Source organism: Dermacentor silvarum, chromosome 10 (assembly GCF_013339745.2).
Source record: "Dermacentor silvarum isolate Dsil-2018 chromosome 10, BIME_Dsil_1.4, whole genome shotgun sequence".
Classification (NCBI taxonomy): Eukaryota; Metazoa; Arthropoda; class Arachnida; order Ixodida; family Ixodidae; genus Dermacentor; species Dermacentor silvarum.
The window spans coordinates 111,342,819-111,363,785 of NC_051163.1; the positions used below are offsets into that span (position 1 = coordinate 111,342,819).

Sequence of the window (20,967 nt, forward strand, 5' to 3'; positions counted from 1 at the left end):
GCAGGAATAAAATGTGCAATTCCACTGAAAATTTGAAGGAGTGATAGCAAAGTTTGCGCAGCAAAATAAAGCCTACTCGGCAGTGAGCACTTGCAGACCCAGAGAGGGCGCCCTTGTCGCCGTCACCTAGCACATCTCTTTGAGATTACTTTCCTTATTCCTTCAGCACTCACCGGCGTAAGCCGCTGCGGTAACCTTCTTTGGTTCACGAACCTCGAAGTGCGCTAATTGTTTAGAACAGGTAAGCGCTTATTTGTATACCCTCCGCGAGTTTCTATGCAACGCCTAAGGCTTTGAATCAACTTAGCTGTTGCACCTTCTGAAACAGTTTATTACATAATGCAGTTTTTTTATACGAAATCAATCATGATGTCATCCTCTTCGCCACCGTCGTCGCCTAACTGTTCTCTTCACGCATATTTCATCATACACAACAGCCCACCTTGGAAAAAAAAAACCGGCACAACCCATCTCACGATGACGATCGGCGTTAATGCGATTCGCATTCAAGCAATGTAACGACACAGAGTATTGCTGAAGATCTCTAAATTTACTGCGTTGTACTGGTAATTCTGAGATTTCCATTGTATCGACTATATGCGACGTACAATGCATCCGGGGTCAACCCACTTAGCTGTCACTCTCGTTCGCCATTGCGGCATGACGACCGTGATATGGCGACGCAGTGATGACGATGGAATGAAGGAGGAATGACGTCAATGGAGCGACGAAGGCATAATGGCGAAGACGGCATGAGGAAAATCAGAACACGACTCTGAAATAATGACGACAGTATAAGAACGACAGCGCGAGGACAATGGTTTGATGACAAATGTATGACGACTATGACGTGACGACGAGAGCGTGACGAGAATCTGATGACGAAGCTGGAATGACGATGACGGAACGACCACGATGCCGTGTATACGTCACTGTGAAGAACCGATACCGACGCCATGGCTGCCTCGAGCTTTCTCCTTTAATGGAACTCCTAATATCCACGCTGATGGTATATGCCCCCCGTCGTCATCTTCTATATTCAACATATTTCCGCCCGCTCCAAGTCGTTCGAGTCAACAGCGTCTGCGCTCGCAAACTGGCTGCCGTGAGCGCTCGGCGGAACGCAGCCACGTCATTGAGTGTTTGTTGCCGGACGTCTTCACGGGATACTTGCCGATACTTCTCCACTCTCAGGCGTCAAATGTCTGCTCGCCGCTTACACTGCAGCTCCAGGTCGTTCTGGTAAAATCAGCTCAACTCAGACAACTTGTCTTGTTCACCAGAAACTGAACCGTGATAAAAGACGATCATCACCTTCCATTCAAGGTCCGCGAAGCGTGGTACATATTGCGTAGTCTTGGGCACTTTATTTTATGGCTCACTTCAACAGTCGTGTTCTGTGAACATCCTAGTCAGTCCAATCAGTATATGTTTAGGATACCTAAACTTGCGTAAGAGGATTTCTTCCAGCAGTAATTCCCCTGCATGAGGTGGTTTCGTAGAATGACTTTTCGATCGTATTGCCGCCATCCCTTTGATCGCTGCTGTCGGCCGGTGCATCATTCATTCTAGGTAAATGTCACGGCACTGAAACTTCTTACCTTGTTTTGCTTTCGTCTTTGGTTTGTTGGTCTCTCTTAGCTTTACGAGTGTTCTACGGTGTCCACTAAATACCCACTTTCTTTTCACATCTGCATGCACGTTCTTGTGTTGCAAGAGTCTGGGTTTTCTTCTGCTCGTGGTTACAATCTCCTGGACGCCTTGAGCACAATTTCAGCTCGTCGATGATGTGAAACAACTGAACCTGAATGTTCCTTGGAACATTTTTATTGTGCTCACCACCATAAACTTGAAAACCGTTTTAATTTTCACTTGAGATTGCAGGAATCTATCTTCGTTTATTCCTGTAAGCTTCTCTTCCAGAGGCTTCTCATTTTCTTTTTTCGTTTTCTCTTTCCTTTCCTTTCTTCGTGAGACACAGCTAGCGGAACATTCGCTGGAAAATATTGCTCCTCGATGACATAACAACTGCGAACATCTTCAAAGTACTCACCGCAGTCTCAGCTAAATGCGCAATGAAAAATGAAATTTCTTGCAAACGTCTTCGAATGGGTCTCTTCCGACTACATTGGCTTGAATAAAGTCGCAGCCTTTCTGTCTGCGCGCTTTGGGCTAGTCCCCTTACGTTACACAGTTATTATGATTTCCGTAGCAATACTGTTCCCTCTAGCTTCAGTGTTGTTCTTCTGGCCTTCTTTCTAATTCCTAAATCTTGACCTAGGGCTTTGCTTTTGCGAGGCAGATTTCCAATTCGAAGTATTCGCATGCATATACGTCACTCTCTATTTTATCCATTTCGATTAGGCTATGTATTAGTCAATCTACGCTTCTCAGAGTCTGCCCTTTTGATTCTAGAAGCAAGCGATTGTCCTTTGCCTCACCGACACATTGTCGCGTATCCAATAGATCATCGCTTTTCTTCATGATCTCTTGAATATCCAAGCGCCTGGCAATCCGCGTAACTTGTAGACGCTTTATGCGCTCGTCTTCAAGTTGTTCTATTCTTGAGCGCATGCGAGGCCAGACCTATGGGCGTTCCGCAAACTTCTTTAGCCACTGTCTGCGTTGATAGAGGCTCGTGCGTATGGTGATTCTGCTGACACGGCGCTGGTTTCTCCAATTGAGGACAAAACCACCAGGATGACCCACGTTGGGAGACTTCAACATCCCGGCCTCGCGAACGTCGGAGGCATGATCCATCGTGACAACGTGACAATGGCGGCATAATCACGATTCAATAACGACAGCTTGATCACGATGGAATGATGAATCAATGACAGCGTCTATGTGAATATATAATGATACAACATCGTCTCAATGTATGTGTCGCGGGTTCCATTCCTGCCAATACCGGAGAAATCTTTCAATATTTTTTTTGTCATCAGTCCAATGCTCTACCCATTATTACACCGTGGGCTACCCAGTGAACCAAGTAGGTGGAAAACAACGATTAGAGACCCAGAAATGTAGGCATAAATATATTCCTCTAAAAGTGCGTAAAAGTTCCCAAAGAATACCAATTGCATTCATATTGACCAATCCACTTACAGCGAATTTCTAAACTGACAATAGGTGGCCGTTGTCATACGCTTGTTGCAACAAATGGAGTAACGAGAGATGAGTGGCGAAGACAGCTCCACAATTGCTGAGGTGGCTCATTGGCTAGGGCGATACACTGCTGAGCTCGAGTTAGCGGGGTTGATTCGAGGCCGCGGTGGCCGCAATATCGGTGAGTGCGAAACGCGAGATTGGTTGTGCACTTAGATTTAGGTGCACGTCAAAGAACACCAAGTTGCCTAAATTATACCGTATCCCGCTGTTACGGCGGCCCACATGACCTCTCGTGCAGTTCCGGGACACTAACCACACCGAACCACCCCACCTCACTCGAAAGAAAGAAGAAAAAAATTTAAGCAGACGAAAAAAAAAAAAACTAATTTCAAAGCGGCTTCCTGTGACGCCCTTAATATTCTAGACCTCAGGCTCCGACTAACAAGCTGTTTGTTCGTGAAGATCACATTTAATTTGAAGATGCAAGCAATAGTCTAATTACTTGCTTATTTATATTATTTTTTTTATGACAGAACAAGTTCGTCCACACATTTCCAAATTTATGGCATTACGTAGTGATGCAACAGATACCATTATGTCAAATGCTCCGAGCAAAAAGAAGAAGGAAAAATTGGAGGACGCTTAAGCTTCGCCTTTAAGAGTGGAACGCGATAGCATTATTGGGCTCCGTTCGCATAACTTTCTTTATGAGTAGGCTTCACTGCAACACACAACCTGGGAAAGCCAGCTTACAAAGAACAAGCTTATACTGATCCCTTTAAAGTCGGCTTCGCTTTTCAATACAAATATATTGCTGGAAAGACCTTCTTACAGGAGGAATTTAAGCCGTCTTATATCAAAATGTGAAAGCCCTAGAAATTTTTTTATTATCTTATTAATTGTTTGCTGCTGTTGCCCCGAGGCGCGCGCATGTCCGAAATTTAGAAAGGCTCCGTTTTGAACATTCCCCTCAATGTTGCCTAGAACCAAAGTACAGCGAAGCACCATCACAATCGGAGGATCCTTAAGCTTCGCCTTTAAGAGTGCAACGCGATGGCATTCAAAGATACCTGGCTGCTTATCAAGCTTTTTTATCGTATATTCAAATTACAATCCGACGTTATCACGCCCGTAGGTTGTGGTTAAGTCGTACTTTACGATTTTGCTGACGGATTTTACACTGAGAAATTCAAATTTCGTTCACTAACGCCTTGCGCCACGCGGATGGCTTGTGTGGTCGGGGTGGTTCGGGATGATGTGATTCGGTATGATCATTTCCGCCAGACGCCGATGCTTAACGCCGACGCCGAAGCCGGATTTTCTGCGACGCGGGGCCCTTAACGCTATCGCGTTAAAAGAAAAGAAACTCCGTCCGCGAGCGTACATTTTGACAGACCGGAAAATTCAGTTTGCCTGCTCACCATGATTTATCGCTGGTTTATAGCTTGTTTTTCAAGGATACTGTGGATGTTTTCAGAATTGCCTTTCACCTGCCCCTTTCCCAGATGCGAAGTTGCGTAATCACGGCGAAAATGGAACGGAGACAAACAAAAAAAGAATAAATCTAAACGAGGTCCGAAAGTTCGCGTTTTGTCCCGTCAACTTCTGTCGCCCTTAGCAGTAAGCTGTGCAGCTCAATTAGGCTACTAAGACCAACCAGCCCCTCTACAGGCCTTATCAACTTTCTCTCATGCCTTTCTCTCATGCGGGGTAGCAGACCGAGCGATCGTCTGGTGCGTTACCGGATTTTATCGGATTTTTCTGTTCAGAGAGTTGCTTATACGATCGAATTCCCATCTTATCGTGTATGCAGATACCAAGAAGCAGTTTGAGAAGTTGGAGTCCTGGCAGAACCGCTTGCTGACGCCCTTCGACATAAAGTCGGTCATGCTGTATGGCTCACAAGCCTTCGCCAAGGCGCCAGATCTCGTCACTATGTTGGCCAAGGACGGTAGCTACCTGACGGAAGTCTACGAGAAGCCAGGAATGAGCGCCGACGACGTCGTTCGCGTCAACAAACTCTACAACTGTCCAGAATGATCTTTTCTTGTGTGTGGGAGTGATGGGGACGCGTTGGCATTGCGCGACATTTACATACCAAGAAAATTTTTCAACCTTTCAGAGCTTATTTTACCTCCAACAATATTCATAATATATGGCCAAATCTTTAGATATACAGTATTTGCCAGTGTATAAGATGCACCTACCCAAAAATACAACGATTTTTACGAAAAGGTTGATAAATAGGGAGCAATTTCGTACAAGGAGCACGTCTTATACAAAGGTACACACTTTGTAACGCGATACTAGCGGGTTCGCTTGCACGTATCGTCGTCGCGAAATGCCGTACTTACCCTATTCCGACGCGCTCAACTCCTACACACCACTGATTACCCTATATTTAGGCAATCCAAGCAAAAAAAGGTCTCACGCCATTTTTCGCATGCACAAATGAACTTACTTTATTCCTGCGAAGTGTCTGGGCTCCCATCTTTTGTCTACTTTGGGTTAGATATATAGGACGCACCACCGAAGAGTTTAGAAAAAAAAGCCGCGTTATACACCCAGAAAAATAGGTTATATATATATATATATATATATATATATATATATATGATAAGCACAACTTAGCGGTTATCTTAGGTCTATTTACCCAACAGTTTTCTACATACGCCTGGCCCATTGAAAAATCTAGTTACTACTATATATATATATATATATATATATATATATATATATATATATATATATACACCCGTAGACTCTGGTGTGTCCCAAGGATCAGTTATAGGCCCTCTTCTTTTCTTAATTTACATTAACGATTTACCCAATGATGTTTCTTCTAGCATTTACCTTTTCGAAGATTACCGTGTTATCCTCTGCGGAATCTGAGACAGTTCTGGTAACAAGTTCTTACAAGTCGATATTAACGCTATCTCTAACTGGTGTGACGTATGGTTAATGCAACTTAACTTAACTAAATGTAAATGTATGCGTGTAACTCGCAGCAATATTCCTCCGCCGAACTATTATCTTAATATTACTCCACTAAAAGCCGTAACATCCTATAAATACCTAGGCGTCCACATAACCTCGACACTTTCCTGGTCATTACACGTCGATGAGGTAATCAACAATGGTAACCGCATGCTAAGTAATATTCGCCGAAATTTTTCTTCTCCTCCTATGTCATTAAAGTTAATTTTATACAACATGCTTATTAGGAGTAAAATGGAGTACGCCTCATCCATCTGGGACCCGCACGTTGAAACCCTTAATCAATCACTTGAACTAATCCAAAACAATGCTGCGCATTCCATTTGTAGTAATTATAGTCGCACTTGAAGCGTAACTTCGATGAACAATTCCTTGCTACTTCCTCTGCTCTCAGCCCGACATAAGTGCTCTCGCCTTGATTTATTTCATAAACTATATTTCCACAATTCCTACCTGCGTGATAATCTTACATCATCTCCTGACCTACATTTCCTCTCGCATTGATCATAGCCATAAGGTTGGAATAATTCATTGCCGCATTTGCTGGAATAATTAATTCCAGCAAGTTGGAATACGCTAGCGCAAGGCAGGGGTAATTGGCGATCGCAGGGAGAGGCCTTCGTCCTGCAGTGGACATAAAATATAGGCTGATGATGATGATGAATTCATTGCCACACCGGAACCTGTCAAAGAATCATTTATTCCCAGGACCTCTCAAGAATGGAACCACCTTTCCGACGCAGTTGTTGCAATCAAGGACAACTCAAAGTTTCTTCGGCCATATCCGACATCATCGGTCCTTGATAGAACTAATAAATTTTGCTTTGTTAACTAAACCGCTTTTGCTGCTTTGTTAGTTACTTATGTGTGTTTTTTTTTCTTTTTTTCCCCACTCCCCTTTGTAATACCGCGGTCTTGAGGGTATAGTAAATAAATAATATATGTATATATATATATATATATCATAAGAAGCAAACAAACCAAGAAACCAAGGACAACATAGGGGAAATTACTTGTACTTACTAATTGAAATAAAGAAATGATAAGTTAATGGAAAGGAAAGTGGATGAAAACACGATTTGCCGGAGGTGGAAAACGATCCCACGTGTTCGCATTACGCGTGCGATGCTCTTACCAATTGAGCTAGCCCGGCGCCGTTTTTCCATCCACTTTTTGGGGTTCTTATGTTTTACTACTGGAACTAACCCTGGGAGTGTTAGTCAGCACCACCCCTCACAAACCTTGGCGGCGGAAATCGAACATCCTTTCTGCCGCAGGCGTCAGGAGTACGTGATTTATTTATTTATTTTTTTTTCGGGGGGGGGGGGTAAAGGCAACTGGTGAATAAACCCACAAATGCGACCTGAAGGCATCAGTGTGGCCGGATTCTAGACCCTCGTTATGTAATAAACGCGAACAAAGGCAACCGATGGGCCCGTTTTTTGTTAATCATACCTTAAGAAGCCAACAACGACACCAAGGACAACATAGGGGAAATTACTTGTACTTACGAAGAGATAGAAAGGAATAATAAATTAATGTAAATGAAAATGGACGAAAAAAAGTGAGCGCAGCTTCAAAAAGTGGTGCAAGGCTGGAGCAAACACTGGAGCTTGAAATCGTCCTAGCCTATTCAGGCGTTAGGCGCAGTCAGGCGTTAGACGCACACATTCTCGCTTGGCCGCACGACACGCTTCAAGATGATCGGCTTCTTCTTCGGGTGTCCGGATCTTCTTTGGTTGTCCCATTGTCAAGGCTACATGTACTCGGCACAGAGTTGATGAGAGTTCTGGCGCCGTCGCTGCCACTGCGAGCTTTATCTCCCCGGTGACGTCACGACTAAGCTCTGCCTCCACACGATCAGCCAACTATTAACGCGGCTGCACAATGCGTGTAACTAGGTGGCAGCAAAGCTTGGCGAAGCGTTGACATGTCTAGGCGCAGCAAGTCACATGTGGTTGCTAGGCGACGCGAAGTGACGTCATGGCTAGACGGAGCAGGTGCGCGGTCGTAGCAGCTCGGCGCGGCGGTGTGGAGCGGGGGAGAAGTGAGGCGCAGCTGTGCCAAGTGGTTGCTAGACAATGCGCGGTGACGTCATCGCCTAGCGCAGTTTCTGGTCTACGCTTTATGGGCCAACCTCCGACTTAAACAACTCTGCTGTTAAAAACAATTTGCCGCAGGTGGAGAGCAATCCCGCGTCTTCGCATCACGCGTGCGATGTTCCTCACCATTGAGCTACCCCGGTGCGGTTTTCCCATCCACTTTCTGGAGTATTTATGCGTCACTGCTAGAACTAACCCTGGGAGTCTTAGCCAGCGCCACCACTAACAGACCGTAATGCGAAGACGTGAGGTCGTTCCCTACCTGCGGAAAGTTGATCTTTCATATATTTTCATGAATTTGAAAAGAAAATCATCCATTTTCATGAAAAAAAAATAACATTCCTATACCCGGCGAAACTTTCTGTGGCAGCACAGCCAGCAGGCGCACGCGCACTCGCCCGTGCGGGGCTTCTGCTCTTGTGTTACTACGCCAAGTCGTGCCGTCGTTTTGATAGCACTTTGCAGGACCAGGAAAACCAGACACGGGCACCAGAAAGCCAAGCCTAGCAACAGCAAGTAACGGAAATAATTTTCCTTCCTAAGCCAGCTATTTGTTATGACACTAATACTGAATACAAGAAACTAAAAATAATTGGTACAATTTATTTTACTCTATGTAGCTTCCAGTTGCTTGCATTCGCGGACTTAAGCGCAATAAGAAAATGTGTGCTTCGGCTCCGCAGCGTTGGCTGCGCTTCCACAGAAAGTTGTCACGGGGTATAGGCCGTTACAAACTGAATGGAGGGACAAATTCGTATGCGGCCGAAACAACTGCCCATCCTGGGACTCTTCTGTACTTCCAAAGGAACTGAAGCACCGTACCTTCACATATTTATACTGACTGCCTGCCTATTCCAATAGCATTTTCACAACTGACTACCACCAATTCACTAGCACATTCTACCAAACGAATGCTTATTGGTATGTCGGATGTAAGACCTGTACATTTATTTAGGCGAAAGCCTTAAATGCCCCATCAAACGGTGGCCTTGAAAACGCGGCATGTGGTCATGTGAGCTCACTTCGCGCAGACACGCGCTCGTGCCACTGCTCCCGTGTTCGTCGTCGCCTTCTCCACAGCTGGCTCTGATGCCACTCATTATTCTAAAAGAAGGCAAAGTTAATTTTACACCCATGTCGTCAATCAGGTACTCGAGAAATCTGTGGAGTACAATCAACCTCTCTATATGGCTTTCATATATTATGAAAAGGCATTTGGTTTAGTAGATATACCGGCAGTCATAGAGGCAGTGCTTAATCAAGGCGTACAGGAGGCATATGTCAATATCTTAGCAAATATCTACAAAGATTGCACATCAACATTGGTTCTCCACAAGAAAAGTTGAAAGTTACCTATCAAGAAAGGGGTCAGGCAAGGAGACGTAATCTCTCCAATGCTATCCACTATACATGCTTAGACGTATTCAAGCCATTTGGGAAGGCTTAGGAGTGAGGATCAGCGGCGAATATCTCAGCAACCTTCAGTTTTCAGATGACATTGTCCTGTTCCGCAACGCTGGGAACGAATTACAACAAATGATCGAGGACCTTAACCGAGAAAGTGTAAGAGTGGGGTTGAACATTATTATGCAGAAGACAAAGATAATGTTCAACAGCATGGAAAGAAAACTATTCAGGCTGATATTCAGGCTGATGCCGCTGCTTCAGCATTATCTAGTTCGGGTATTACCCGCCCATGCTTATTATCTTTCAGCTCCGTTCATTCCCGCTTATACTCGACTTGACACACAAAGTGGTATACAATTTCCACGATGGACCATTCTGACACCTAGCTTTATCTATGGGTGCACTGTATAATTTTCATCCGATCGTTCTTCTCACCTTCTCGACCATGGGGTATACACCTCTTAAATCCCACGGCCAATTTCCGTTTTATTATCATGGTTTTGAGCTTTCATTCTCTTGCAAATGCGCTTGCGGAAACCCCTGCGATTCTATTGCATATAATTTCAATAATTGCCCATTAACATCCAATCACGGTTAAAAGGTGACACATCCGTAGATATTACCCCAGTCATGTACAAGACAGGCCTAACAGATAAACGAAATAGTGCTCTTCTAATTCGTCTCACACGCACAATCTATTTTAAATTTCCAACATCACCTTCATTTATGATGCACAGTAATTTCTCTTTTAATCAGCTCATGCAGCGCTCTGCGTGTCGGACGTCCTGCTTAAGATAAGAAAAGTGGTGCACGCTTCGGGGATCTGGCGGCAGGACGGCTGCAATTGTACTTCTTTTTCTTCGTTTGTAACTTTCACTGCCAATAACTCTTGGTGTGCGTTCTTGGTGCATTTTCGTTTAAACTTTAGGCTTTCCAGGTCACTTACTTTTTTCGTTCGCCTCCCTCACCTGACTGCCCATGAACAACTCTTCTTCCTCTTGTATAGTGGCCTCGACTGGACCTCTTTACACCTTTTCATCATTTTTGCTTTGATTCCTTCATATATGTCGCATTTTGTTCTTACCTACATGCATCATGTGTTATTAAGATTTCACGGACGGATGGGGGGATTCTCACGAATTCTGCGCGCTAACGAAGCCTTTTGGGTTGCTCCGGGGAGGGGGGGGGGCGAAGGGGGGCGAGCCTTTTTGAGTTCACCTCGTCTTTCATAACTTATCGACTTCATTACCTTTTCCTGCATTTCTCCTTTTATCCATTACCCTCTGGACATCAATCCTACAGTTTTGCTTTTGCCAATAGGATTTTATACTAAATAACTGTTAACTTAGCACTTGAGTTCTTAACCCCCTGATAGTGTTTTGTTGGTTATAGCCTGTGTGCTACCTATGGTAGTGCAGGCTCCCTCACTTTTATTTATGGGATATTTCTCATTTCGGATACAAAAACACATCTCCCAGAAGCACATACGTAAACAAACATTGATTATGGAGCCACATATTGCTGTTTCTTTAAACAGACGCTGTTTCACGCGAAAGGTGAAGCATTGATAGCGATAGGAAAGTATTATAGAAGTCCACAAATTACGTTTCTTAGATTTATCGACTGTATAAATAGTAGTAAACATTTGCTCACGTATTAATTTAACGGAGATGCTATGACGCGCACATTGTCAAACTGAAAAGGATATCATTTGATGACCGTGAACGCTCGCTGTCACAACACCGGCGTTATGCAGAGTGCCGGCAGCGGGGAGCGAACGCTTCCTGGTGCCTCTGGATAAAATGCGTCGTCGAAACTTTATATTACGTGACCTCCATCACTAGACGCGGGGGAGCACAATGCGTTTGAAACCACCAGCCACCTCGGCTCGCGTTCAGACTTTGCACCCGCCGCAGCCATGGCTGGGGTAGGGGAGGGGACATGCGCTTTCCTGATCAAGCGCGAACTTGATCCCCTGACCTACTACATTGGGCGTGCCGGAAGACTGCATTCATCAAGCCACCATCCTCGGCTCACCCTCACACGCTTTCCTCACACCCATAGCACACGTGTCGCGGCGTGTGATAGGACCTTATGGCATTTCAACTTTATACGGAACACCACGGCGTCAGCGAACATTCACCTGGAGTGTTCATAAAATGGTTATCACTAAAATTAATTTTAGGGCTCGGATTCATTAAAGAACACATATCGGTGATCGCTGGATCATGATTGTGCACGCAAAGTGTAGGCAATCGAACACGGCTACGTATAATGTGGGGACGGATATTGCCGGTCCGGACAGATATACATCACCACTTTGCTTTGTTCGGAACATGTTGAAGTGTTGATATACTTGTAGTCAGATAATGTAATGCAACGTAATAGGTTATGTTGAAAACCTGTTTTTGAAAACGGCTTTGAGTAGTCAATGAATACATTATACATTTCCTTCAATGGCTGTAGGATGTGCGCTGTACTGCTTCTTGTGTGAGATCATGGGCCACCACTTCCTTCGGCTATTAGCCCAGCACTTTTATGGTATACTGTCTTTTTCTTATGATCAAATGACGCAAAAAGATCATTAAAATTCACGCACCATTCCACTGTTGTGAACTTGGATTATCAGCGAAGCAGTTTAGTACACGACATAGAGGTGACACAGAATTTAGACCAAAAGTATGAGCAAATTTTATTTTTCTTGAGCGGCGACGGCTGTCGTCCCGAAGAAAGACACGCGCACACACACTTTTATTTTGACCGGAGGCATACACTCGCTTGAAAGACTACCGCCACCTCGGGGAGCCGGAGGAAACTAGACACGCGCGACGGGACCGCCAGGCCGGGAGCGCGGAAGGAAACTAGGCACGCAAGCGTTTGGAACGATGACAAAAGAGGATGGTCGGAGCGTACACATGGCCGACGCGGGTCGCGCAGCGGCAAATCTTTGAGAAAGCCTTATTATGTATCTGAGGGTCTACTGATTTTAAAAATGGTGCCTACTAATAACTAATGTACTCAAAATGCATATCCAAGTGGTGATACGTATAGGCTTTTGCATAGGATGAAGCGATCTTACATCAAATTCGGGAACTGAGTTTTTGCACACGGAGATCTGTTGACGGACACGAAAAATGCATAGAACCCTATCCATAGACAGCTTCGCTGTAAAACAAATGTTATGTTCTCACTGACGTCATAAATTCTAGCCATCAATAATTTTAAAGGCGAAATAAATCGTCATCGCAGATATAGTAGCACTGCAGCTGCCACCACATTATGTAACTACTTGTCTCGATTTTCATTTTATCTTTGCAAATAGACTACATCTTATTCTAAGAAAGCCAAAGATTGAAGCTGGAAAATTTCCAGAACTTTTACTTAACCATAATTGCCGAAGAGGAGGAGAAATAAACTTTAATGAATAAATTACACGCGAGAATCTTAGCCTATAGGTGGGAGTCGTCCACAGCTCAGAAATCCGTGGTCGCTGGCGGTTCGCCGCGCTAGAATAAACTTTATTTGTAAAAATGATCCGATGGTATAATTCAAATGCGAAAAAAAAACGCTGGCATATCCCACCCCCTGTGGGGATGATATGCGAATCAATGTGCGGGGAGCCTGCCAAGCTAACGAAACGACCATGAGAGAGAGCGATATGAGATGGGAAAGGCAGGTAGGTTAACCGGAAGGTGGATATTCAGTTTGCTACCCTGCACTGGGGAAGGGGCAAGGGGAGACAGAAAAGATAAAGAGAAATGCACACACATAGAAAAGAGGGAGATCACAGTACACACACACGCAAAGGAACTCAGGAGTGTCACAGTCGTTCAAGCAGGTCGCTTTTCGGGAGGAACCTCACCAGCGCGCTCATCGCCTTCTGGTGTGAAGACCGCGTCAGCCGGCACTCTAGGATCGTCTGCTCAGAAAGCGGCCGGTCGTCGCGGTGCGCCAGCGTCTTCACGAGCGTCTGTCTCTGGGAGCTGTAGCGGGGACAATGACACAAGATATGTTCGATTGTTTCCTCGCTGTCGCAACAATCACAGGTAGCACTGTCAGTCATTCCGATGCGGCAAGCAAACGCATTCGTAAACGATACTCCAAGCCACAGTCGGCAGAGAACGACCATGAGAGCACCAAACGTAGGCGGCTGTTTCGTGGCCTACATGACACACATGTCATGATATTCATGTCATGACCTATCATTTATGTTCTTCATACGTTCTTGTCATACTATGCGAATTTTGGTACCTACCAAGTTAAGCAAGCGACCACAAGAGCTGCAAGACGTAGGCGGCTGTTTCATGACCTACATGACATTCATGTCATGACCTATTATTTATGTTCGTCATTACTCTTGTCCTACTATGCCTATTTGGTACCTACCAAGTTAACGAAACGGACATGACAGCACCAAGACGTAGGCGGCTGGATAGATAGATAGATACTCTTAAAGTGGCAAATATCGCCAAGAAATACTTCGCATTTAAAAATGCCGTGAAATCCATGCCATCACACTGACGTAGCGTCCAGAGGTTACGGCGCTAAAAGCTGGTAGATCCCACGCTTGTGAGAATCGATGTTATGCGAAGCAGTCTGCAGCGAGCCTACCAAGTTAACGAAACCACCATGAGAGCGCCAAGACGTAGGCGGCTGTTTCATGACCTACATGACACGCATCTCATGACATTCATGTCAAGAGTCCTGAGGAGTCCCTTTAGCTAGGCCTAAGAGACCTTAAGGCAAAAGCCTTAGTGTTGCTCATGACTATGACTTCGACTATCAATCTTTAGCCTTTTCCTTTACTTAGTACCACAACCAAACCCGTTACAATGGTTCTCGTGCTGAAATTTTTTTTGCTCCGTCATTGTCATTTTTGCTGAGTCATGCTCATGACTATGACTTCTGCCATCATCCTTTAGTGTTTCCTTTAATTACTACTCCCGTCAGAACCCATTTCGTTGGTTTTTGAGCATGAATCTTATTTAGCTGAGTCATTGTCGTTTTTGCAGAGTCATGCTCATGGCTATGACTTCTACCGTATCATTTAGTGTTTCCTTCCCTTAGTACTGACGTCCGAACATATTTCAGTGGGTTTTGAGTGTTAATATTTCTTTCGCTGGGTCATTGTCATTTTAGGCGGCTGTTTCATGACCTGCATGACACGCATGTCATGAAATTCATGTCACGACCTGTCATTTATGTTTGTCATACACTGTTGTCATACTATGCCAATTTTGGTACCTACCAAGCTAACGAAACGACCGTGAGAGCACCAATACGTAGGCAGCTGTTTCATGACCTACATGACACACATGTCATGATATTCATGTAACCTATCATTTATGTTCATCATACACTGTTGTCATACTATGCAAATTTTGGTAAATATCAAGTTAACGATACGACAATGAGAGCACCAAGACGTAGGCGGCTAGATAGAAAGATAGATACTGTCAAAGTGGCAAATGTTCTCAAGAAATGCTCCGCATTGAATAAAAAATAAGTCATCCATCGTCATTTGCTTTTTTTAATAAACAACCGAGCTATTAACGCAAAATTAATGAAACTAGAGTTCTTCAAAAATAGGATAGGAATAAACTTTATATGTCCAACGGTTATGGCTGTTGGTGCCCGGGGCTAGGCTGCCAGGGGTCCATCGCCGGAGAAAAATCTCTCGAGATCCTCGGCAATAGCCCTGGCCTGCTGGACGGCCCACTCCTGGTCCTCGGGTGCCTCGCTGAAGAGGGCGGCTTGCCATCTCTCTGTGAGGCGCCCGCTTTCAGAGGGCCCTGATGTTGTCTTCTGCCTTCCTCTTGGTGCTTCTTGCTCATGGCGTTGACATGAGCAAGAATACTTCTTTAAAAAAATACTTCTTCAATACTTCTTCAAATATACTTCTTCAATATAAACTGAGTCAGTACTTCCATTGGGTGTCCATTTAAATCTAAACTACTCCTTTAAAATGCTTTTGACACAATATTTCCGACAATTTTCCTTTTGCGTCAAGTGAAGGTCCCAGATACGCAAGCCCAAGAAAAAATTGGCGACAGGCCTTAGAGTGCCGCAAATAATTTAATATAATAGCACGTCTAGTGCCAGTTTCAGTTTCATTTTCCAGGACGATAACGAAACCCTCTCCTGGAACACGCGGCAAAGCTCCCTGATCGGCTGCTTTCTGCAGCTGCTGGCAGGCGGCGACACAAGTTTATGCTAGCGCCGTCGCTGCAGCAGCTTGTATCCCCACAGGCGAAGGCAAATTTGGACTTTTTTCTTAAAAAACAGGCACTTTAGGCCGGTAAGTGTTATGCTAAACGAAGCGGACCCCAAAATGCGATCGTTCTGCCACACTTGAGCAAGAACAGTACAGCGGTGAGTGCAAATTATTTTTTTTTCGAACAGGCACCGCGAAATATTCAGGACCATGAAATATTCTATTCGTGTTCCTACGTGACCGGCGTCTCATTTTGCGTTTGCTTCGGCGTCCATGGGCCTACCTAAAGTCCCTAGATATTTTTACAGAAAAGTATTGAAGGACCCTGGTAAAACTAAGTTAGTCTGGGGTACGGCGTAAGGCGTCATGCCCCCTGGAAGGCCTAAAGTCCCTAGATTTTCTGTAACTTTATCCGACCACCCCTCCTTAAAATCTTTCCCATTCCAATAAAGTTAAGATCAAGCAGAAACAAAAGCGTGGGAGATGCCCTGGCTATAAAGGATCAGTTGAAGTTAGTGTAGCAGGTCACGTGGTCTTTTTTGGGAAATATCGCTGGGACTGGTGTGCCAAACATCAACGTTACCATAGCAACCGCACTTCTGAAGCTCTAGCTGCTGCTCTCGGCCTCTGATAATAGAGATAAGATTTTATTGCGATAGCAATTATATGGACACTTTAACCGGATTTCTGCCGTCGGCGTCGTCGTCGCCATCGCCGTGAGGTTCCCTATAGATAAAATCTTCACCGCGCGCCGTATGCCCGAGTGGAAGCGTGCGGGGACGCGCGCTATCACGGAGAGCGAACGCACTCATCTCCCACGCGCAAGCAAGGAAGCAGGAAGCCAGCGCCGAAGGGAGCGGGGGGGGGGGGGGGGGGGGGGGGCGCACTTTGACTCTGCCAACAACCGCGCTCGTCGCTCGTCCGCACCGTCTCTTATCTCCACACGGCTCTGACCGTTATGCGCCGTGCATTCGCCGCTCAGTTTCCGTTGAAGCGATAGACCGCACGTACCTTCGCCCGCTGCGGCGTATGCTTGCTGCCAGCGTTTTGACAGTCGTCTGCAATCATTCAGTGTGATCTATTCGTGTTTGTTTCTGCGCGCTCACACCACGCTTGTTCATTCAGTTAGTAATGGTCGGGCCACATTTTCCAACGCACGCTACACATGCAATGCTGCCCGGATCGGCAGTGCAGCGCTACAGGTGTGTCCCTTCGCACGCGCTGCCCACGGGAAGCGCTTCTCATCAACACCACCGTTTCACATGCGCCTTCTCGTGGTCATCGAGTCTCTCTTCATGTCGGTCTACTTACGCCGCAGCACACCTGCTTATTTAATCAGCTCATGTTAACTACAATTCATATTGCTACCAAAGCCGCTCACCTTACTTCGTATGACATTGCTGTGTTGCTATCGCATTCATTGCTTCGCCCTTAGGGCGAAACTGTGACAATTTTTCAGCCCATGTCTTTCTCACCACACATTCCGTTCGCGAGACAAGCTGAGTTTGGAGTGTGGTGTATAAGCTTGAAAGTTGTGTTTTGGGTTTGTGATTGTGAATGTCAGCCATTGACAGATACACTCACGTATTCCCGGCGTGGGCCTTCGTCGTCATCTTCAACGTGCCGCGGAAAAACGCAAGAGCGCTTCTGCTTCAATAAAACTGTCACATAAGTTTCGTAGGCTTGGTTCTTACGTGCGTGAGCAGCATGCACTTCCGGCGGGTCGTAGCAACGCAAGTTCAAAGCTCACCTCCATCTGCTCCGGCGAGCTGATTGGAAAGCTAAGGGAGATGGTGCATCAACATGGCTGCACTTCCGGATTTGAAAAAGTGACGTCACGGCCAGTTAAGTTGGCTGATCCAATCAGCCTTGCATGCATTGAAAGCCACCCGGGGGCCACAAGCATGACACTCGCGCGGTTGTTTATTCTTTCACAGCCGACGTCGTTTGGGTTCTTAGAACAGCGCTGCTTTTCGAGACGGGGACCGCTGGAGATAGCGCACTTCCACTGCGGCACCTAGGATATACGGACATTTAACGGAGAAGCGTCTCACAGCGCGCATGTCACTCAGCGGCATATAGGCGCGTTCTCGGGGGCTAACACAAACAAAGGCACTGCCGGTGGTGGCGGCATTCCCGTTGAGGTGTGGGAGACACACAGTTTACGCCGCCGAGCATACGTATGTAACGGGAGACCTCGCGGTAACGCCGCGCTCGAGTACGATTCTGCGGCATGTCCGGGGTTAGTGGCTCGCGGGGCGATTTATGTGTTCGCGGGGCATGCCATTGCACCGGGCCAACTGCACCGAGGCGTGTGAGCCTCGAGCAAGAGGGCCATGTGGCGTTCGTTTAAGTGATATTGGTCGGTGTGTTCCAAAAACCGGACTGGAAATTGGGAGCGGGAACAGTGTGTATTGTTGATGATCACGCCTACTTGGAAAAGAACTGATTGGTAGAATGTGAGCGAGGGGACCTGAAACAAGAGTCCCGTCCCAATTCGCAAGGGATTTAAACGGGTGTTAAGAGATGAAACGGGGGAGCGAGCGAGCCGAGAATCGGCCGCCGCTAGTCGATGTATGCTACTTTGTCCTACAATAAACTGATGTATTCCTAAGTTGGCCTCCCTGAATGCAAAGTGTCACCGGATGGCTACGAGGACTCTTTGAAGAATCGTCTGCCTAGAAGACCTGGAGGAGGAGAAGAAACCTAGCTCGGCCTGTCTAATAAATGTGACAATATTTTGTTTCCTTCCTCCATGGGTAAGAGCATCGCCTATGTAATGCGAAGCCGTGGGTTCGTATCGCACTTACGGCCAGTTCTTTTACAGCGAAGCTGTATACCTCTTCCAGCCAAGGAAACGTTCCTGTCGTTGGCGTAAGCAAGAAACGCCAGGCTAAATATTGAATGGAAAGAGAAAATGAGAGTGCGCGCGTCGCGCGCTACATTCGGGAGAGAGAAAGAGAAAATGGGAGCGAGAGAGAGAAAAAGAAATTGTAGCAGTACCAACGAGGCAACGTGCAGAGGTACTGCCGACGCCAACCGCGCTTCTCCGTTTCCCTGCATTAGCGCCAAACACTCGCGATGTCCGTGACTGCAGCCTCTGGCGGCGGCTCGGCCGAGCTCCCACCGGCTGCGCGCTACTGCGGATGCGCCGTGACGTCATCCCGGCTTTTCATCTGCTGCGCGGCGCCCGTACACTGTGCATAGCTTTCGCCCCACTTCCCCTACGTGTGCTCTGACTGCAAGTGCTTCGCCAGGCATTCCCCGGTGCCACGGACTACGAGGAGATGCTTATACACTTCGCATATCCATGACCAGCTAGGAACCGATCAGCTCCGCTGTGTCTTTAGCCTGGCGCCACTAGTGCAAGCACACCTCCTTTGAAATCAGGCATACAGCATACAGCTCAGCACATGTTTTCAGAAGAAAAACCACAAAACAAGCATCAAAACCACATGATGCATGATAAGGCGCGCGTGAACAATGGAAACACCATCCGACGCGTTCCGGTAAAGATTAGGTTTGCAGCTGCTTCGAAAGGGGTTGACATCATTAAAAACCCTCGTGTGAAGTGCAGACCGTATAATGCACGTATGCTAATGACGCCTGCGAATAATGCGAAGCACTAGCCCTCTTCCGTGTGTGTTTGCCGGTAAAGATTTCGGTTGCGTAAGCTACTCAGAGTGGAAAAGTACCCAACAGCATAGATATCACGTAGTGACGTCACCACGGTCTAGCAACTCATTGAGTTCATTCCAAGCTACGATGGGTAGATCAAGTAAAGACGCCAGAAGTACAGCATGTATATAATGTCGTTGCGAAGTAATAAAGGGTGTGGTTAAGTACATTGGCACTTGTCTCTGGTTTCCCCTTTTGTAGAGCCACGTGTGTGAATTCAAGTGACGTCACAATAGGTAATCGTTGTGGGTGTCGTTTACAGCTTCACTGTCCAACCGCCTTCACAGCGTGGATTGCAGCCACAGTTTTTTTAGAGCACCTCTTAGGCACCCGTTCCTGCGTTGAGCTTCGGCGTTCCCTTTACCGTAGCCGAGTGAACGAGCGCTTCGAAGAATAGAGAGGTATAGCTCAGCGGGTTTACAGGCCAGCTGAACGAGCGGGCGAGCGGAGAAGGAAGAGGTTTAGCTCGGCGATCCTTCTCTCGGTTGATGATGATGATGATGATGATTGATGATGATTTATTGGCATCCCCTTTGAAACGGGGCGGCGACAAATAGTCACCTAGCCTGCTTGATTTAATCAGGTATACTATACATGTTCTTTATCTTGCATTTTTGTATACCTATCATTATTTTTCTTTTTCAAAAATTTACCTTGTACCGCTGCCTATGATTTTAAGAGATCAGGTCGCATCCATCTTTTCCCTACTTTTTTTCCACCAGTACTCTAATCGTCTCTTGCTGATCTCTACGGCTGATCTGTTTATGTTTCCTTCCACTTTAAACCCAAGCGCTTCTGGGAGTTGCACGTTACCTACGGTTCTCGCTGGGTGGATCCCGTCGCATTCCATTAGGATGTGCTGAGTGGTCTCTGGATCTTTACTGCAGCATACACATGTCTCATCTAATTCCGAATATTTGTTCCGATATGTTTTCGTCCTTAGGCAACCGGCTCGAGCCTCAAATAGCAAGGCACTACCCTTTGTGTTATCGTACAGATTTTCCCTTCTAATTTCTTTCTTCTCATTCTTGTAAATCTCCATTGTCCTTTTCGTTTCCATTCTTTGCATCCAATTCACGGTCTCTATTTCTCTCACTTTCTTTCTGATGACCCCTGGTTGTCTATTTACAGTTTCGATTATCCTGTACTTGGTTGCCAACTTCCTTGACCTCTTCCTCCATTCTGTGTCCACGCTTTTCATGTAGAGATACTTGTGCACTTTAGCCGCCCATTATTTTCATCCATGTTCCTGAGCCTTTCTTCAAAACTAATTTTGCTTTGTGCTTCTCTGACTTCAAAAGAGGCCCAACCCATGTCTCCATGCACTGCCTCATTTGTCGTATTACCGTGTGCTCCCAAAGCCAACCGGCCTACTGATCTTTGGTTAACTTCCAAACCCGCCAATATATCCGATTTTAAGCATATAATGGCATTTGCGAATGTTAGCGCTGGCACCAT

At 46.0% G+C, this 20,967-nt stretch overlaps 1 protein-coding gene across 2 annotated transcripts in view; it reads left to right on the forward strand.

Moving 5' to 3' along the window:
• LOC119466480 (astacin-like metalloprotease toxin 5) overlaps window positions 1-20,967 on the forward strand; it is a 111,436-nt gene that overhangs the window by 49,235 nt on the left and 41,234 nt on the right. The window contains exon 6 of one of the 2 annotated variants that reach the window (XR_007464021.1): window positions 4,925-5,535. Coding sequence is in view for 1 of the 2 variants with exons in the window: in XM_037726994.2 (XP_037582922.1) it covers window positions 4,925-5,151 (227 nt within the window). In the remaining variant the exon portion in view is untranslated. Of the gene's footprint in view, window positions 1-4,924; window positions 7,398-20,967 lie in introns of those variants that run through there. The other variant, XM_037726994.2, reaches the window with a different exon arrangement.